The 16385-nt window shown below is 42.4% G+C and overlaps 1 protein-coding gene across 2 annotated transcripts in view; it reads left to right on the top strand.

The window, feature by feature from the left end:
* The window catches only part of otud5a (OTU deubiquitinase 5a), a 38909-nt gene that overhangs the window by 11535 nt on the left and 10989 nt on the right, over nucleotides 1–16385 (top strand). For both annotated transcript variants that reach the window (XM_026153669.1, XM_026153668.1), the window contains exon 3: nucleotides 16276–16340. In XM_026153669.1, coding sequence (XP_026009454.1) covers nucleotides 16276–16340 — 65 coding nt within the window. The remainder of the gene's footprint in view (nucleotides 1–16275; nucleotides 16341–16385) is intronic.

Here is a 16385-nt window from a genome sequence, read left to right as displayed (position 1 = left end):
TACTAAAACATTTTTTGACAGATTGCTGAGCGCCGTGTACCACATAAAATCGGTTCGCGGCCATCAAGCACAACCAGAATTCATACATAAGGCGCGCTGTCAACTTTTGAGAAAATGAAAGGATTTTAGTCCGTGCAGCCCCTCTGGGCTGCATGGCGTTAGCGTGGTTAGCTCGTTAGCGTGGTTAGCTAGCTAACACGTTGACGCCGTCCAGCCCCACGCACGGGGCGATGCGCAGTAACTCGTTAACGGATTTGCCGTGTCCATCTTGTCGCTTCCTGCAGGTGAAGCGATGGGGGAGGAGGGGGAGTATAATCAAGTATAGTATAATTATAACGTAACATAGACTATATCGATATAAAGGATATTGTCACATCTGAAAATCTCAGTATAAAAATACCGTTGTACGTGATGGATACGCCCAGTCTCTGTGACTATTTGAAAGCGCAAATAATTCCGTCAAAAATTCGGCTGTTTAGCCATCTCTGTACGGAAGCCTAATTCTCATTCAGTCTTTTGTCAGACTCAAAGTTAACTGTTAAAACTGTTTGAATAAGCACTGTGGCGAGCCTATACAACAGGAGAGAATTGAGAATTCCTTTTAAGTTCTGCGTTTTTTGAATTGACAAAAGTTAGTCCCAGTTTTGTCCTGTTCTTCTGTAAACAAACTAAGATTATTTTTAGAATTAATATTTTGTTTCATAAGGTGGATTGACTATTTATGTCTGGTTCATTGTTCTATTTTGAAACTTAAACGCTTTAGGCGGCTGCCTTTGTGTAGTTTGCAATATTTGCCTTTATTTATCTGAAAAAGTCTCATGTTCCTTAAGTACATCTGCCCTGTTGAACTTATTATGGGAAATAAATATTTAAATAAAAACAAGCTGCTGATTATTTCACATTTTACTTGTGAGCAACGGCACATTTAAATCTTACAAATATAGTTATTTGGCTTATATCGTGATAGATATCGTTATCGCCTGAAATGAAAAAAACATATCGTGATATGAAAAAATCTCATATCGCCCAGCTCTACCTGTGCAGGGTGTGCCCTACCTCGCACCCTGTGGCAGCTGGGATAGGCCCTGAATTAGACAAGCGCAGGAAAATAGATGGATCTTTCTAATAGCCAGCAGGGGTCGACTTTAGTAGTTTCTTGTCATTCTAGTAACTCCTTTAGAAAACAACATTTTTCTTGTAAAATAAAAAAATATTTCTTGGTTTCACACTCGGAGCCACCCTTCTCGTTTTGTGTCCACTTTCAAAACACCACAGTGGTGATAAGCTCAGCTCGAGGCTTGACTACCACTGATCTCACAGTGGCTCCGCCCATCTTTCAAACACGGTGGATGTTTTAGCTGCAGGTGCTGCAGTGGTTAATGGAGCCTGACCAAAGGGGGAATTTCAGAGCAGATTCTGATCATTTTTTTCTTTTATGGAACGTAACCAAATACAACCTGAATAGTTTTTACCGGACCCAGAAGGGTCGCAACCTCGGAACTGGAACTTGATTTCATATTCGTGTTACCTTCCTCTCCAAACTTATTCCCACATAGTGGGTCTACCTCCGAAAGGTGACTGACGACAGACATCAGCATCAGTGCTCAGACACACTGAAAACCTGCAACACATTCACAGAAAGTGAAGCTTATGTTGTTTCGTACTTCAGATAGGGGGGAAAAACCCCGATATAACCGATGTATGATGTCGGGCGAGCGCGACAGAGAGATGGTCGTGCGTATTTTTTTGTTTCTTTTTTTTAGGTTAACGATTGTGAGGCGATGGACGTGCACCTTAAAATGACACGTGCAATGAAAGAAAAAAAGTGTCATGTTTCATTTTCTCTTAGTCCACTTGTGGCTCATCTCGCGTCTGGTTTCAGAGGCCGTTTCTTCTCTCTGATGCATTTCCCAGAAGTCACCTCCTCTGGTGCCTATACGTTTACTTGAATGTCTTCTTCGCTTGGTCTCTTGTTATTCTTACACTTACCCGAACCCCTCTGTCAGCGCGATCACAGCGTACAGAAAATCCAGTGATTAACAGACGAAGTATTTATTGTTATTTTTTGACCCATATTTGAGCCTAATATAATAAAGCAACTACAGATGGTCAAACATCTGGAAAACCAGATGTGCAAAGATTGCAATCTGTATCGCATTGGCTGTTATGTCAGGGAGGAGCCTCTGGAACAGCACACAGCTCATTGGTACGCTGCTGCTGGGTTTAGGATACCCGAGTTTATGGTCAGAATTGTGAGTGTTGGGATGTTTTCTGCGGTTAAGGTGAGCCAGCATCAAACAACAGAGGCCATTAAAAGACATATTTTACAGTCCACCCTTTGCCCTTAACATCCTCATTTCTTATTACTTGTTTATTTGTTTATTTGTTTGTTTGTTTGTTTGTTTTATTGGGGGGGGGGGGGGGTATTCCCCATGAAAACACATGTTTTAAAATTTTTACTTTAATACTTGGAGCTGCAGTGATGGTCCAGCGTCAAACTCCTGCAGTTGGCCTGACCAGTCAAACGGTTATTTATTATCCTGTTTTTCTTTTAATGTAAAGAAATATAAGTAAACATTCACATTTAATCCATCTGCCAACAAAAGAGGTGATGAACACCCTGGGCAATATTTAAAAAATGATCCACATCCAGGGATTTTCCAGGCTCAAAGTTGCAACTACACATGAAAGCCATATAAATATGAGTTGCCCACATAATATAGGAAATGAGTCTTGGTGATTTTCCTTTGGTGGAAGGACAAAATCTTCCCTTAACATGCAGGAAAAACCCTGAAATCTGCTTATTAAATGTGTAATGGCACTACAAAAGCACAACACTGTCATATTTAGCGATATAATAATAACTACATATATTTATTTTACTCTTTGTGTTACATCCGTTTATATGCCTGTATAGTGATAATGGTCTTACCGCATACTTGACACCTCTGGAGTAAAACTCGCACTGTTCACGCACACACAAAAACAAAAACACACAGCTGATCTCACTTTGATGTGTTAAACCTGCTTTCACACCTTGAAGACCACTTTCTGTTTCGGGTGGGCAGGTGTGTTTTTGCGTGGGTGGGTGAGAGTTGTAGTTTCCCCCCTCGTTGCTGCAGGGGAAACAGCAGCATTTCGCATCAATGGCACCCAGCCCGAGGGGTTGTGACCGTGCCACGGGATGATTTACAGGAAAGACAATGTGGCAGAAAAAAAACAACAACGTTAATTTCGATTTTTCTCCGAGTTTTCAGAGAGTTGTGATGCTTGAAGTGTTTGCATTTCAGGTGACTTTGCTTTCAAAATAAGATTTTAACATTTTAAAGATGGAGTTACCGCACACGGTTTCAGGTTAGATCAGTTTCCAATCTTTTATCATTGCAGGTTTGACTCCTCCTAATGTTCAAATGTCTCAGCGTTCCTACCAGATCCAGCAGGAAGAGACGTTTTCTTCTTTGTCTCAGTAACTGCTTGTGATCCTTACATTAAAGCATTAAAAATACAGGAAAAGTAAAATGTTGATTTTAGTGCAACACTCATGTCAAAACTTTATGCAGTGATATAATTGTTTTGATATTTTCCCTGTATTTGAAGTCAGCGCTGAAATGAACCCGAGTGCTTAAAGTTACAGCACGATAAGATTAGATCAGTTTCTGACGTGTGCGACTCACTTGATAAAGTCGGCGTGTGATTTTGTCTCCCCGTCGCCTGTAAAGGTTTTTGAGTTCATTTTAGGTTCAGCGAACTCCTCGGTAACTTTTCATATCAAATACTCCACAAAAATCCTCGACTTTCACAGAAATGTCGAAAAAATGACATTTTTTTCATCCCTCTTTCTTTAATCATCTCATGACCCGTCACGTTTATGAGGTGACATTTAAAGTGTCCTGCCCCCCAGTAGTATTTCAGATGTGAATAAAATGAATAAAACCTTCAGTTGCAGCAGTCAAAGTGTCCCAGATATTTTCATTCACTTTATCTGCATGAAATTTCAAATATTTAATATTTTCTCCTCTTTTAAAACAAGCCCTGAAAAACAATCCCGATGGAAACAGATAGTTACAGGTGTTGCCGTCCTGGTGAATGTCCTTCAGGGGAAAAGCCAAAACGTCTCTTGCGTTTCACCTCTGTGCATGCAGGAACGCCTGATGCTGATGAACGACCTGTAAACACAGTCGGGTGTGAGTTCACATTCCTGCTGGGTCATTAAAAATGGCAGACATGCAGGTATTTCTTTTATTGGCGGGATAGTTGCAAAGGAAAACTCCCACAGTTTGTTGTTACGGAGAAAAAGTTGCAAAGGTTTGGCACGTCTCTTGTCCCGACTCTGTTTGTTGTAGAAACAACGCTGAAGCTCTAACATTTCTCGCACGTGCGCGAATCGAATGCCAGCTCGGAAATTTGCCTTGACAGTTTGCTCTCTAACCTGCTGCTCAGCTCACAGTTTTCACTCCACAGGCTTTATTTTTCCACCAGATTGTTGGAAAATCTGTCTTCTTTCAAACAATCTTAGCGCCTCCTAACTGCCCACAGAGCTCCATTTTAGTAGATATTGGATTTAAGGTGGAAAGCAGAAACAATCGCTCTCTCAGTCCCGTGACCACGTTTAACTCTCGGAGCACAAACAAAGCACAGATCTGTAGAGCAACGTCTTGTTTTCAAACCACATCAGCGCCAGATGCAGTTTTTCCCTAATTAATCGCCATGGAGACTGTAACTGACAGCACTCGTCAGTTGATGAGCTATGATTGATTTGGCTTCGATCGATCGCTTCTCTCACGCTCTCATTGGTGGGTTTCTTGTGATTGTGTGGAAATGCTAACAGTAGGTTCAGGAGTCGCACCAGTGATTTCTCCAGAAACCACATCAACAGCCAAACATCCCGAACAACACCGTGCACAAATGTTATGGATTTAACTTTCTTTGTCATGTGATAAAGAAAGAGTGCGTGTGCGTGTGTTCAGCCTGTTCAGGTGACTTTGTCTGGTTGTGTTTCTCAGTTGTTTGCTGCCTAACAACATCTGACACACACACACACAGAGGAACAGCTGATACCAACACACCTGACCTGACTGCATGCCAACAGCAGCTGCTGCTCAGCAACAAACAGCTGATCTCAAACAGTGTCACATTTATTTATTTATTATGTCGACTGAAAGTTAATGGCTTTAAAAGCTGTACAGTACAGAAAAAAGCTGCCTCCAGCATGTGAGCTGGACCTGAACCATGCAGAGTAAAGTTCAGACGGCTGAGACACGGTGTGTGTTTCCACTGACGACACATTCCTGTGTGTGTGTGTGTGTGTGTGTGTGTGTGTGTGTGTGTGTGTGTGTGTGTGTGTGTGTGTGTGTGTGTGTGTGTGTGTGTGTGTGTGTGTTTGCTTTTTTTTTTTAAATTTAGACCCACGTGTTTGTGGGGTTTTTTCTTTCTCCAAATATTAGGAAACGTCTCCCATGTCTGACGTTGTTGTGCAACGGCCGACTGGTCGCAGTCGTGCTCCCAGCATGCTCTGCAGCTGGTCGTGGTTAGTCACAGGAGTGGAAAGCAGAGTGTGACGAGCGTGTTTCATTGCTCAGCTCGCATGCGTCCAGTTTCACTTCATGTCGGTTCAGATCAGCCGACTGCGTTTAATAAAAAAAATAGTGAGTGTCATTGAATGCATCCACAGGTGGATTTCAGTTTTCAAAGCAGCAGCACCTCGTGACAGGCGGCTCATCCCAGCCTGTGCTGCAGCCGGGGCTGGTTTTACTGCATGTTTACTGCAGTTTCCTCGACGCTTTACTGTCAGCGATGAGATCAGGACAGAGTTAGGTTTATAACCCAGCAGGTTTGGCTTGTTAATCCAGGAGTCAGATCAGAATCACGAGGTGTTTGTTTGATTTTTAGCTTCAAAGTGTTGCTTTTCCACATCGACATGTCTGGCATAGATGTTAAACTCAAACAGAGCCATTTAAAAAATAAAAAAGCAAAGCTCAAGATTGAATCCACTCTGTCATTTGAGTTACTTCAGGGTTAATGGTAATTAACAAGATTCCCAGCTCATCAGTAGCATTGACACGCAGACTGGGGGGACTGGGTGGGCTGATAGGATCCCAGCGTCTCCCAGCGATCAGAGACACTTTGGCTCCCAGGTCTCCGACAGTCTTTTCCAGCTGTGAGTCGCCACTCTCCTCCTTGACTCAGCACTTTGAGTCTCGACTCATTGTTTTGGCTCACACAGCTGTTTGTTGCTCACATGACGTGACAGTCATGTGTCCCAGCTGTCACAGCGTGTACCGTGAATGGAAAAAGTTCTGCTGCAGAAGTCGTCGACCTTTCAGCCAATCAGGTGACCGAGTCTGTGGGTTGAACTCAGAGACACTTTGGCACTTTTTAAAGTTTAGATGATTTGTACTGTGGTGAGCTCATCTGTTTATGTGGCTGTGTTTACGGTGAGCAGATCCCAACAAACAAATGCGGGACAAAACTGTTATCAGGGATTTTACACACAAACAAACACAGAAATGATGCAGGTTCATGTTATTTAGCACGTGAACAACAAATAGGCTGAATTTACATGTCCGAACGAGCTCTCGGGCACGTAACCGTCATTCAAAGTTTAAATCTTTTGTAAAGCTTTAAGACTTTTTTTTTTGTCTGAATTGGTGTTTTAAGTATCGTCTACACTTTTATTATAGTTCTGGTTTGATAACATTTTTGTTGAACTTTATTCTGGAAAAATCATTTTCCCCATGGTTTCATGCCTGCACCCTCTACATGCACGAGGTGTACTTCAAAGCGTGGCCATTTTTGTCCTCGTTCACTTGTTGTGATAGGACGTACATTTTTTTTTTTAATTCCTCAGAAGGGCAGCGTGTGCTCAGCATACGTCCCGTAAACAGACACATTAAAACACAGCTTATAAAGTTCTGTTGAAAATCGGGAGTGGTTCTCCTGCAGTTATTTGATTATAATAATAAACACCGTGCCCATTCTTCATTGTACAAACGTGACTCGTTACCTGCACACATCCCGTTAGCTCTTATTGATGCTGATCATTTAAATGGAATCATTGACACACTCGGAAATTTTCTGGTGGTGTTTACGGTTCTTTGTTCATTCCCTTGCAAAAGTTTACATGTGCTCTCTTTTTGAAGTGTCCTCTGTAGTTTCTCATAATGTTATAAAAGAGCGACGCATGAGTCACACCTTATGAGAATCACACGGTATTACTTCATGTCATTGTGCAAAATTAAACTGAATAATAACAGCGGGAAACATAAATGGAATTCTTTCACTGCAGCCAGCAGCAACTTCTGTTTTTTGGCCCTCTCCAAAGACGCAGATTCAGTCGCTGGTCGGTCCAGCTCGAGTCAGGATGCCTGAAAGTTGAACTTGAAGAGTTGAGATGTTTCTTTGCTGAAGCTGTGGAAGGATCGGGGCCCTAAACTCTCTCACCGTCTGAATGATGATGTTTGGGTTGTCGCAGCAGCTAGACTGGAAAGAGGTCAGAGGTCACCTCTTTCCAGAGGAAGTGTCTTCACGAAGAAACCTCACTGAGGGGCACAGGGAAACTCTGACGACCTCCTGCTGCCGATGAGTCACACAGTGTGTGTTAGAGAGAGAGAGGGACTTGTGTCAGAGTGACCTTTGACCTTGTGTTACTGTAAGAGCAACGTCTGAGTGTTTGTGTCCAGACAGTTTGTGTAAACATGGGAGTATGTGAGGTGGAATCTCCATAGTTTCTACATCTGTGTGTGTGTGTGTGTGTGTGTGTGTGTGTGCAGTCTTGAGTTCATACTGGACACCCGTCGTTTGTTCCAGTTTGTCTGGTAAACTCCAAACTTGAGTCCTGATTAGTTTTCACAGTCTGTGTCTTCATTGCCTGAATCTGGAGTTACCTGCAGCACTGACGGGAACCTGAGCTACAAATACAGAGATTGGCTGACTAAGTGATATATTTATTAATTTTAGTCAGTTTGTCTTAATAATAATAATGGGTTGGATTTATACAGCGCTTTTCAAGGTACCCAAAGCGCTTTACAATTGCACTATTCATTCACACACTGGTGGAGGCAGCTACGGTTGTAGCCACAGCTGCCCTGGGGCAGACTGACATAAGCGAGTCTGCCATATCGCGCCATCGGCCCCTCTGGCCATCACCAGTAGGCGGTAGGTGAAGTGTCTTGCCCAAGGACACAACGACCAGGACAGAGAGCCGGGGGATTGAACTGGCGACCTTCCGGTTACAGATGCGCTTCCCAACCCCCTGAGCCACGGTCTCAGGGGGTTCTGTGTTTCAGAAAATAAAGAAAATGTTAAAACATATTACAGTGTTTAAAAATTCAGATAAAATATGAAGAAAAAAATCTATATTCTGAGATATTAAAAAATACCAATAATTAAAAAGCTAATTTATAGTGTATATTCATATAAAATAATTTTATAGAATCATATTTAGTTGTTTAAAAGCAAATAATTAGCAAAAATACAATGTTTAAAAAAAAAAAAAGTATCACAGCTGATGTTTATGGTTCAACTATGCTGTGATAATCCACATCTGTACTAGTACTCAGGTGCATTACCACAAAAAAGTTGCAACTACCCAACTCTTTCCTGCATACATGAATGTCCCAAAGAGCCAAACGAAAAACACTGGTGTTTAAAAAAAAAAAAAAGTTATTCGGAGTTTCATTAATTCAAAGTCTAACAGACATTTTTAATGGTCACATGGTCAAAATGTAACATTAACAGTGAACCAGGAAAAATTGCTGACTGCACCTAAAAATGTGGAAGAAGTCAGGTATCTTCAAAGTTTGCCCAGATGACCCCAACATAACGCTTAGCGACCAATATCAAAAATCTCAGTGAGTGTAGAAAATTACTTTCCCGTTGGTTTTCATCTGGAAATTTACCCTTCCAGCATCAGGCGACTCCATCTGGATTCGTTTCTCTGGGATTCTGACTGTTACGAGACTGAGAGTTATAAAAAGTTGTGGAAAGTTACAGAGATTGTATAACTGTGTGTGTGTGTTCAGGTGTGTCGGGCATCCTCAGGTGTTTACACCTGCCGTGGTTTCATGCGCACATTTTTTGTCATTGTGATTGAAATCATTGTTGTGTACCTGCAGTAGGGCGGAGCTGTTGTGTGTGGACAATGCGCCAGACGTCAAAACAATAAACATGGTTTGCATTTGTTCCTCAACAGCCATCTTATCTGTTTGACCGTGATGTTTGGCATCTTCCTGAAAGATCACTTACGGTTATCTTCTTCTTGGTCCTTGAAGAGTGTTGACAACAGACACAAGATGCAAATCTTTTTTTCTGCCCATCTATTGAAAAAAATGTGCAAAGTATTAACAAAAAACAAACTCTGAGCGGCTGTATCAGGAAAGAGAAGGAGGATACTTCCCCACCAAAGACTGTAGTTCCTACAATGGTCCAAAAGGAAGTTAACGTTACAGTATATCATTGACTGTTTCAAAAAGCTGTCTGTCTCCACCATTACATCCCCACTGCTCTCTGAACTTAGCATTTGGAAGCCTCTAGGGTTTTTGGTCTCCATCGTGCTGAGATCAAGAAGTGACAAAAGGGTTATCCGCTAACCCGACACAAGTCGGTAAACGTCCAACGTTATACTTCATTGGAGAGGTTTTCACTCACGGTTGTCATAGTTTCACTTATTTATGTTTAGAGGCTCATCACTAGGGATGGGTATCGTTTAAGTTTTTTCCGATACCAGTGCCAAACCGGTACTTTTGAAACGGTGCCGGTGCTTAAAGAATGGAGCACAAAATTGGTCCAAAAACCTCTCATGTTCAGCTGTTTTTTTTTTTGTAAAAAGATAACAATGTTAGCCTTTTCTGCAGCTATGGGGCATATATGGTATCACTCTTGGCTGGAAGCAGTGCTTAAACAATGGAAAAAAACACAAACTTTGTCCAAAACCTCTCATGTTTAACTGTTTCCCTCTTTTTCTTTGGTCATTTTAGCCTTTTTGGCCAGGGTGAAGGGAGTATCTGCCATCAAACAAGAAGACAGCCGCATGTAGCTATGATGATGTTTGCTAGTTCACCTTACATGCATTAATGTAATAACGTGGTTAGCCTACTCAACGTAAATTACACACGAACAACATTAAGCTACTCACGCAGAGAAGAACGGCTGCTGCTGCATCATCATCCTCATCATTTCTGCTACACTGGCAGGGTTAGGGGCCAGGACTCTCCTCTTCGGGTTTTTGGGGGATGTTGCTAACTCCGGGTCCGATAACAGGCACCACACCCGCAGTAGATGTGCACGGTGTGAGGTCTCGCAGCAAGCTATCAAATACAGCGCATTTCTCAGCTTTTAAAAAAAACGCTATGCGTCGCCAGATGTTTCATTGGATTCGAGGTGTTACCTCCTTTGACAGTATCACAGTATCACCTTAAAGCACTTGTTGCTGCTGAGTTTGCATCTTTTGCTGTGAAGTACAGCCAGAGTTTTGACCGCTTCGCCTTGGACATTTTTAATCTGTAGCTCTGCTCTTAAAGAACGTACGTACCTGGCCCCGCCTACTATCCTCGGAAACGTAAAATGATTGGCTAGAATCTAAAGTGTATCACAGCTCAGGAAAAAAAAGCACCGAAATGTGTGCTGCTTTTCGGTCTGGTTACGACCGTTTATGTCAGAACCGGATACTGGTACCCATCCCTACTTATCACTGACTTAGGACCGGTCAGTGACCATCAGCCAGCCACTGCAGGATGGTTGCCAGGTGGTCAACTAACCATAGGAAAGACATTTTTCTGTAAAGGGAAAATGTGGTTTCTGTGGTTTCTGCAGGTTGAAATTGGTGCAAAGACATTGTTGCACCAATAACCTCCTTGCGATTGCTTTGGGGCTGCAGCAGGATGCTGTGATGCCCTGTGGTTTGTGTGGAAGAAGCTGACTTGTCCTCAAGCGCTTGCCAACTACTCGCTGAGTGGCAGTGAAACTGCAAAGAGTATGACACAAACCGAAAATGGAGAACGTTTCTCTCCAGAATAAAAGTTTAGCCTTACCACTGAAACCGCCGAGTTTCAAAAGACACAGCTTTTATTTTGAAATAGAGCATTCTTCATCTGTGCAGCATCCTGATAGAAAAGTGGAAAAGCTGCAGGAATGTTTCCTCAGTTTCACTCACAAAGTTCAGTCTGATTTTAAGGTTTCCATCTCAATTTCACTGACACAAGTCTAAAACCTGCTGCAGGATTTAAAAAGAACTCAAAGACCTGTACAGAGTGTGTGTGTGTGTGTGTGTGTGTGTGTGTGTGTGTGTGTGTGTGTGTGTGTGTGTGTGTGTGTGTGTGTGTGTGTGTGTGTGTGTGTGTGTGTGTGTGCGTGTGCGTGTGTGTGTGTGTCATAAGTATAAAGCACCGCTGCTCAGGTCACGGTCACCTCAGCTCGACAAACAAGTCTTTTAAACTTGTCAAAGTGTCAGGTCGGCTGGAGCTGGTCACTCAAAACCGACCCAGAGTCAGTGCACAGACACACACAAATACAGACACACAAATACAGACGCCTACACTGAGCTGTGAGGAAATTCCCTCTTAACTTTCCCCTTGAATTCTCTGCAATCTCCTTGTGAATCTCTGAGTTCATGTTGCATTATTTACGAGTAAATAAGTGACTCAGTGTCTAAAGAAACAACACAGTTAAACTTCTGCAGAATCAAAGAAAGGTCAGGCTGCAAGTGAAGAATGAAGGCGTTTTTGAAACATAGTAAGAAATACTTCAAAAATAGAAGAAAACTATAAAACAAATCGTATGAAGAATATGAAAACCAGTCAGACAATTATACCGGTAGATAAAAATGTGTCAGAATTTGACATTTTAATTGGATTCACAGCTCTGAGGGTTGAAACAGCTGGATAAACAGCTGCAGGGAGGCGGACGTTGTGGAGCGAGGTCGTGGAGCGCCAGCTCGCAAACACAAAGAAGTTTTTGGGGTCAGTTAACTGCAGCTGATCTGAACCACTCGTAAGTTTACCTTCAGGTTTTGAACATATTAAAGGACCTAACAAAGTCGCCGCACTTCTCTGTTTGAGGTCGCCTGATGTTATTAAAGCTGACCTCTGACTGGAAGTTGAGGTTCCTGCTTGACAGTGAGCTTAATTCTGCAGAAGGAGGAAGGACGTGAGGCCCAGCGGCCCACACGTCACGTCACTGTGGCGCCTCTGTGGTCCGCGGCCTGCTTCCGAATGTGTAAAACAGGGGCGGAGCTTCGGAGCTGATAAAGTTCTGCAGAAGAGATGGTGACGTCCCTCTGCTCTCTGATTGGTCAGCTGGAAGCTTGATTACCAAGATATGAATACTGCTACCAAGAATGTTGGTTCTGCTAATATTTTCAACGTCTGATATTTCTAATCAATAATAACTTGTTTTTATTGATCACTATGAACAAATACTAATAATAATGAGATCTAATCAGCAGCAAGAGGATCTACATTCCTTCTGTCCATGTTAGTGTCCAGCTGCTGGTAATTTAAAGCTTGCTTCTGAACTTCAGTACCCAGAAGCCTTTGCTGGTGTTGGCGGTCAGGGTGGAGTCAAACTGCGAGTTTCAGATAAAAACTTTATCGACAGCAGTGGTGTAACAAACAAGACGGACACGGTTCTGTGAGGGCCCACCTCTTTCTGAGAAAGCTGTCCAAGCTGACCAATCACAACGCTCGCTGTGGTTTATGTGTGCGTGTTTGTGTGTGGGTGTGAGTGTGTGTGCATGTGGTTTATTATTAATTCTGCAGAAGTCTATCTGTCGTGGTGTGTGTGGTATTTCTCAGCAACCAACTCAAATTCGCCCTTTTGTTTCCTTTTCCTCTGCATCTTGTCTCCGCTCATGTCTCCTACCTCATTTCCTTGTGTCCTGCCTCATCTCCTTGTCTCGCATCTCCTCTCCTAGCTTTGGTTTCCTCTTCTGTTTTGTTTTTCTGCCTTATTTCCTTGTGTCTTCTATCGTCTCCTGTTTGTCTCCTCCTATGTTTCCCTTCTCCTCTTGTTGCCTTCTCTTCTCCTTGTTGCATGTGTCCCTTCCTCTCCTGGTTTTCTGTCTTTTGTGCTTGTCTCCTGTCTGCTTTTCTTGCGTCATGCCTTTGTTCAACAAACTCTCAGATGCACCTGTTGCTGCTGAAAAACACTGAACCTGCACAAACCATCTCGCTGCCCAAGCCAAACTTGGCTTCCAAGGCTTCACGTAGGCAAAACGTGGTCCAAGGGTGGTTACTGACCCAGTGACCAACAGATCCTGGCGATCCTGCAGTGAAAGGGATGCAGTTTAATGCACCTTGATGCTTAGCAATAAAATAGTCTGAAGAAACGTGCAAAGATGGACGAAGACAACAGTGGTGTGAAAGTTCACGAGATCTTTTGCAAACTCTGCCAGTCAAAGTTGTGTCTTTTTGGATGAGCTGCAATGAAGAAAAGGTGTAATGATATCAAACATGTTTATTCTATCAAAAAAAGCCTGAAATTAGACAAACTGACGGAGTTTTTGGAGTTTGCACTGTCATTTGTACCAAACTGTCACAACTTTAGCAAAACTGAAGTTTTGCTAAATTTTATTGCAGCATTAAACACGTGTCTGCATCAATACAATCACATTAAAAGTCATTTAATCCCAGCATGAGTCAGTGTGGCTATCTGCAAAAAAAAAGAAGCTGCCCTTCTTTTACACCATTTTTCTGAGAACTTGTTGGTCAGTAAACTGTGGTTTTTGTGCATGTGTGACTAACCCGCGGGTTAACCTCGCTGCGCTCCAGATCCTGCACCGGGGTGCATGCCACTGCTCTGAGTGGGAGATTACTGGGAGATTCCCTCTTGAATGTTTCTGAGATCTATATATACAAACACACACACACACCTGCTGCTGCTGCTCAGCCGTGTGTGTGTGTGTCAGATGTGTTATGAGTGTGTCACTTTGCAGTCATACCGCCATGTTTATGCACAAAAACACGAAGCAAACCGCTAGTGAGAAAAAGGAAGTCATCGGGGGGGGGTTCTGAGAATTACTGCGGTGACAGATCATGTGACTTTCTGTAAACTGAACCGAAATGGGGCTCATTTACATCCCACCGCCATCTCAGACAGGAAGTGTGTTTGTGTGACATTATTTTTGTTTGTTGACTTTTTTTCTGCTTCTCTATTTTTTTGACATGTAACACAAAAACTGGCTAATAAACAGTGAAAATAATCTACATGTGAAATCAAAGGGAAATGAGCGACAGATTGATCAATTAATATTGTTTTAATTTGTTTTTAGTGTTTTTAGGTTGTTGTTTTTTTAATCCAACACTTGGCTTTGAAGTCGGGCTTCACAGACTATTATGCATCAGTTGTCAGCAGCATAAGTTTTGTCACATCCTTGCAGCACTGAAAGTGTTTTTTGCTTTTTTTTGACCAGTGCAGAAAGTGCATTGCTTCTGTGCAGACTCAGGACCAGCTGCAAAGGGCCGTGCAGGCAGTGCAGGGGACACTAATGCTGCAATTATGGCTGCAACATTGGTCCTTTGCTTGCATGCACAGTTGTGCAACTATAATGGCGGGCGCTCAGGCCACCCTGGACTCGCCAGTCCTCCTTAGCTTTTTGTTCCCTTTCCACACAAAAGGTCAAATCAAAATTTTAAGGCACACATGTTGTCATATCTGCACAAAACAGTGTTTATGTCCTCCGATTACAAGCATTCCTGAATTATTATTATTATTATTATTTTGAATTGTCAGATGAAACCACTTTTGAGCGTGATGCCTGCAATTGTTCTACTTTGCAGTAATCCTCACTAGCTTATAAATTATAGATCAGTGCTCTTTTACAGCAGACAAGGGTTTTATCAGAAGGGATGTTTGGTTTCCAACTGTCTCTTAACTAACACCAAGATGGTGTCTTAAGTCTTTCCAGCCAGGCTCCTTACATCAATAGTATGAGGCTATAAAATGTAACTTTTACAGTAAATTGAAATGTCTTTTTCTGCAGCTAGAGTAGTAATGTTTGGTGAACACAAAAATCACAAAGCGCACCTGAACTTGGCTTCAAACGCACTATTTTGGAGCCACGTCCTACAGGATAGTTGTCATAATCTAGAGCGTGAGCTGAAAGAGGAGACAGAGTGATCATAGAGGCATTTTCAAAGTTTTCTGCTGCAGTCTCCGTCTCTGTGCAATTCAGGAATCTCTGACCTCCTGCAGTGATGTATTGACTAAATGCCGGTAACACTGACCTGCTCAAAGTTTAAAAAGAATCGAGAGCTGCACCACAAGCCAAAACCAAACCAGAACACAGCCGTTCTCATAGGTTGATATGACCTTTGTGCATCCACTGCCATTTGCAAAGTTGTCAACGTCAAGCAGAAACTTCCAGTAAAACTTTCCACACTGAAATATTAGGCGGCCCGAGAGGGATTCTTTAAAAACTTTGCGTACATGAATGCATGCAATCATGCATGCACATGAATTAAAACAGTTTTTTTTTTTAAAAAGCTGCAGAGGCCGAGAATGAGGACTGAAAAGAAGAGACAAAGCTTTGCGTAGTCTTAAAAAGACAAAACAGGGTCCATACTCCAATTAACAGACTGCAACAGTGCATGATGCTCTCATTAAAACTAACCTCTCTCAGGATCGCCTAAACCAAGCTCACTGTTCTGAGTGAGTCCAGTGCTAACGAGTGACGTCAAAGGATCACAAAGTAACCTCACTAGCCTCAAGTGACTAGTGGAAAATTAAATCCGCTTCCTCGTGGAAATCACCTACAGTATTCCTGCACATCCTGAAAAAATCTTAAAAGTCTTTAGAATTCATCCAAATATCAGTTTTCTTAAATGCTGGAGCTGTCACAGCGACAGGTCTCTAGTGATTCACAGCAACAGGACAGTTAATTTTTTTTATTGGAGTAAAAATGTCTTCAGTCATTCAGAAGTCTTAAAAGTGCTGAATCCGTTGGTAGCCTGGATGCTCGTGTCGTTAGCATGTCTGCTGGCCGGCAGTGAGATGGAGAAAATCAGCCATCATTGTTAAACTGACCCTGCACATGTATGCAGGCATTTCAAACTGACTGAAATCAAGACAGAGAAATTAGTTTGCTGGTGGTGGATGCGAACAGCGACGCGCCCCTAATGTATTCGTATTTTTCAGTATTTTTGGTTGTTGTGAATTAGTTATTAGTTTAATTCTGAGTGGCATTGATAAAAACCTCTTAAATCTGTTTAATGTTCTGGCAAATAACCAGCATTTATACTGAATCCCAAATGAATTGACTCTTCCTGTGTGTCTGTGTCTCAGCTGATCAGGTGTATGGAGACCAGGACATGCATGAAGTGGTGCGGAAACACTGTATGGACTACCTGGTGAGTAGACGCGTCCTTTTTTCCTCCTCCTGTGTTACTCTTACA

This window comes from Astatotilapia calliptera, chromosome 20 (genome assembly GCF_900246225.1).
Source record: "Astatotilapia calliptera chromosome 20, fAstCal1.2, whole genome shotgun sequence".
Taxonomy (NCBI): Eukaryota; Metazoa; Chordata; class Actinopteri; order Cichliformes; family Cichlidae; genus Astatotilapia; species Astatotilapia calliptera.
This window is presented reverse-complemented; position numbering and strand designations above follow the sequence as displayed.